General features: G+C 48.2%; 1 protein-coding gene across 1 annotated transcript in view; it reads left to right on the top strand.

The window, feature by feature from the left end:
• Positions 1 to 3,875, top strand: part of DLEC1 (DLEC1 cilia and flagella associated protein) — a 68,127-nt gene that overhangs the window by 5,822 nt on the left and 58,430 nt on the right. Inside the window, exons 3-5 of the mRNA XM_004377397.1 lie at positions 1,529 to 1,639; positions 2,990 to 3,186; positions 3,392 to 3,612. Coding sequence (XP_004377454.1) covers positions 1,529 to 1,639; positions 2,990 to 3,186; positions 3,392 to 3,612 — 529 coding nt within the window. The remainder of the gene's footprint in view (positions 1 to 1,528; positions 1,640 to 2,989; positions 3,187 to 3,391; positions 3,613 to 3,875) is intronic.

Below are 3,875 nucleotides of genomic sequence, written 5' to 3'. Positions count from 1 at the left end.
TCTGTCTGTGGAGGGGATGGTATCAGAAGGAGATGGTGGCCTTTGCCCTTGGGTGGAGGTTTTAATATTTTGATTTTTCCTAAGTGATCCCTGACTATTATAGTGACTAGCCCAAACCTCAGAATTCATAAATTAGCACATATGGTGGGAAAATGTATGATTCGCTTGTCTCCCCTATACCCTTGGCTACAGGGAGCCTCCAAAGGGAAGGACCATTGAAAGGCACCATGTCTTAAGGTAACATTGGTTAATGGAGCAAGCAACAGTTTTAAAACTTCCAAATCTTCCTCTACTCCTTTTTTTTTTTTTTAATCAGAGTAATATACATGATTTTAAAAAACCAGTTTAGAAGAGCTTATAATAAAATATATAAGCTTCCAACTCTCCCAACCTCAGTCCACTTGCCAAAGGTGATCCTTTCTAGTTTTAATTCTTCTGGTACCTCTGAATAATGTATCTTACCTACTGTTTCTTGGTTTATGATCCATAGACATTAATTATTGACTTCCCACTTTATTAAATGAGATCTTCTCTCTCATTTGTCTGTGGGTCAGTTGGGGGTGGGCTGAGCTAGCTGGGCTTGGCTGGTTTCAAGCTGTGGGTTCAGCTGAGCTTGGCTCCTTGCTACATGTTGGGCTCAAGTTGTCTCCTTGTCGGTTTATACTGAGGTCCAAGATGAAGGGTTAGGGTTTGGGTTCGGAAGCTCTTATGGTGGAGGTAAAGGTACAAGCGGGAAAGCCCAGCTATACAACTGCAAAAGCACGGGTCAAACCCCAGCTAACTTCTCATTGGCTAAAGGACAGCACGTGGCCAGTCCTGAAGTCATGGGTGAAGAAATGCACTCAGCTTATAGCAGCAGGGACTGCAAAGTCACATGGCAGAGAGTGTGGATATAGGGAAGGTGGAAGAATTGGGGCTAGTTATTCAATCTACCACACTTCTGTTAATTCTGTTCTTTTACAGACCTTTCTGTAACAGTGTTGATGTTAGCTGCCGGCAAGTCGGTTCTGATTCACAGTGACCCTAAGCACAACAGAGGGAAGCCCAGCCCGGTCCTGTGCTGTCCCCACAGTTGTTGCTACGTTTCACCCATTGTGCAGCCACTGTGTCAGTGCATCCCCTCGAGGGTCTTCCTCTTTTGTGCTGACTTTCTACTTTACCAAGCATGATACCCTTCTCTGGGGACTGGTCCCTCCTGATAACGTGTCCAAAGTATGTGAGATGGAGTCTTGCTATCTTTGCTTCTAAGGAGCATTCTGGCTGTACTTCTTTCAAGATAGATTTGCTCGTTTCTGTAACAATATTTTAACTCAAATAATACTGCCACACAGCCTTGCCCAGTGATTGGCCTCTTTGAAGTGGCCAATAAATATTCGCTGATCGGTTTCTTCAATGTCAGCATTGCCACAGGTTCCTGAGAAAAGTGTTGTCAGATGGTTTAGGCTCAGAGGATGAAGAAAGTTCGGGTGCAGATTGTTCCGCGTCAGGCTGGTTTGAAACACCTTTATCCTCTTTCCCTTCTACATAGTCAAGTCTGTCTTCAGATGGTGCGTGGACAATGAGCTGCTACAGAAACACCATTTGATCTGCCCGGAAGATTACTACAGCGATACGACACCGTTTTGCTCTGCACCCAAAGGTACTGTGTCTGTGCCCTCCTTGAGCGCTGATGTTACTCCAGGAAAAGGCTTTAGTCGCAGGACCACGTTGACCGTCTTTGCCGCTGTTTCCTTTTTCACGGGTATTTTTCTCCTTTTTCTTTAATTTTGATAGTGATGCCTAGGAAAGTCAAATCTGAGCATGCCACCTCCTCACTCCCCCTCCAACGCCTGCAAGATCAGAGTCCTGATTCTCACCCTGATGGCTCTTGCCCCCTGCCCAGCACAAGGAGACGTGGAAATATTTAAGATGTAGTTGAAAGAACCAAGACGGGGAAACCAAAGGTATAGATAGGCAAGGGAGCAAATTCCTTAGGGAAGAAGGAGGAGATGGAGGCAGAACACGGGCTCAGGGATGTGCCCGTGCAGGAAACAGCGAGAATGGAGGGAAGGGGGCGTGGGGAGGCCAACAGGAGTGTGAACGTGTGTACGGTGCTGGGCCAGTTTCCTGTGATGTGGGAGCCAGGGTCTTCTGAGAACCAGAGGAGTGGGGGGCTGTGTGGCAGGCTTACACAGACGAGTTTTGGGGAGAGTCACTGTAGATGGGGAGAATGAACCAACGGTGGCTAAACATCCGAATTGCCTAGTAGTGCCATGCATAGAGGACAGGCAACCCAGCAGTCCCAATCCGTGGGACTGTGTGGACATCTCTGGGGCTTTGTGGCTGAGAAAGAGTTTGGGATGGGAAGGTTGGGATCTAGAGAATTGAAGGGGCTGATGAGAAGAGAATTTTACTGAGACTGAGCTCTGAGGCCAGAAAGAGGCAGCAGAACCCACTGTCATGGGGTATGAAGCCCCTTACTATCTTACAGTTAGCTGGAAACTCACTGTATTGTGCAGGTAAAGAAGGATGGAGCCAGTGTTCATTGAGCATTTGCCGGGCTTTAGGTAAAGCATAAGGTAAGTATGGTGGTGACCGTTCTGTTGCATTCTTGTTAGCGGTAGATATTCTCGCTCAACCTTTCGGAGGTGATCTTATAGGTGTACAAAGCTGACACGAATTTTGATTCCTCATGTTTGAGTTTTTTAAAAAGCATCTTCAGACGAGGTGTGTGTAGCACAAGTGTGTGTGATAAGGGTCTTCCATGCTCTTTGACTGTGTTGAAAACTGAGCAGATGTTTTAGTCCCGTAGTCCTAAGTCTTGGACACAGAGGATAAGTTCCAGCAGTTCATATGCTGAAGAGCAGCGACATTCGATGTGGTAAATGCGAAACTTCTGGAGAAACTGTCGAGCCGACTGTGGCTTTAGTGGTTTCGTTCGTCATCTTAGAAACATCCAGCCACTTGTTCACCTTGATACGTAACTTGGTTTGTTTCCTTGGTGCCACAGGCAGGTCTGTCCCTGGATGTCAGAAACTGACATGTAGCTGTGAGAAGCGTGCGGTCGCAAAGAAAGAGCCGACCGAGAGGCTGGAAGTTTTGTGCAGAAAGAAGCTGGCTGGTGCTGAGGAGTTCAGGCCCAGTTTGGACAGTTTGACACGGGCCTCATCTGTTGAGGCCGAACACAGGACCAAAAAACCTGTCAAGGTTAGTTTGAGGTCTGTGCGTGGCAATGTGTATGAACAGTGGGGATGGAGTAGGGAGCGGGAAGGAGTGCAGAATGGCACAAGAAGCTCGGCTGTATCCACAGCTAATGGAGAGTAGCTTTTGCCCTGGCCATCTGTGGGCCATGGGCTTGGTCAGATGTCCACACGCACAGCCCGTTGACTCCATACTTCTCTGTGTTTCAAAGAAAGCGAGTCTACCGAAGAACAAAAACTGGATGAACCACTTACGTGTGCCGCAGAGAGAAACGGAGCGACTCCTGCTTGCCCGAATGGAGAGTCGGAACCGCTTCCTAAAAAACCCTCGGTTTTTCCCTCCTAACACGCCACGCGGAGGCAGGTCTCTTCTTTTTCCTCCAGAGAAGCCTGGACGGATCGGAGCGCTCCGGGGGGTGGTGTCAGAACAGAGGTGTGTGTTTCCCTGACTCGCGTGCTCAGAAAACCTGGCCCTTTAGGGTGACTCACGGAGTTCCCCAGACTGTTGAGGGCAGGGTGCAGGGTCAGAATGGAGCGGGGCCCGTAAAACCAAATGAGACTAACAAGGTACAGCAGTCCAGTGACAAGGGCCAGAAAGCAGAAGGGGACAAGGAAGCTGGTGATAGGGAACCCAAGGTTGAGTAAGGATATTGCTGATGTGTTGTGAGATTGTTAGCCATTGTCATAGGGGAACAT

The sequence above is a fragment of the Trichechus manatus genome, unplaced genomic scaffold, assembly GCF_000243295.1.
Source record: "Trichechus manatus latirostris isolate Lorelei unplaced genomic scaffold, TriManLat1.0 scaffold00049, whole genome shotgun sequence".
NCBI lineage: Eukaryota > Metazoa > Chordata > Mammalia > Sirenia > Trichechidae > Trichechus > Trichechus manatus.
The sequence above is the reverse complement of the archived record's forward strand: the minus strand, read 5'-3'. Positions and strand labels throughout refer to the sequence as shown.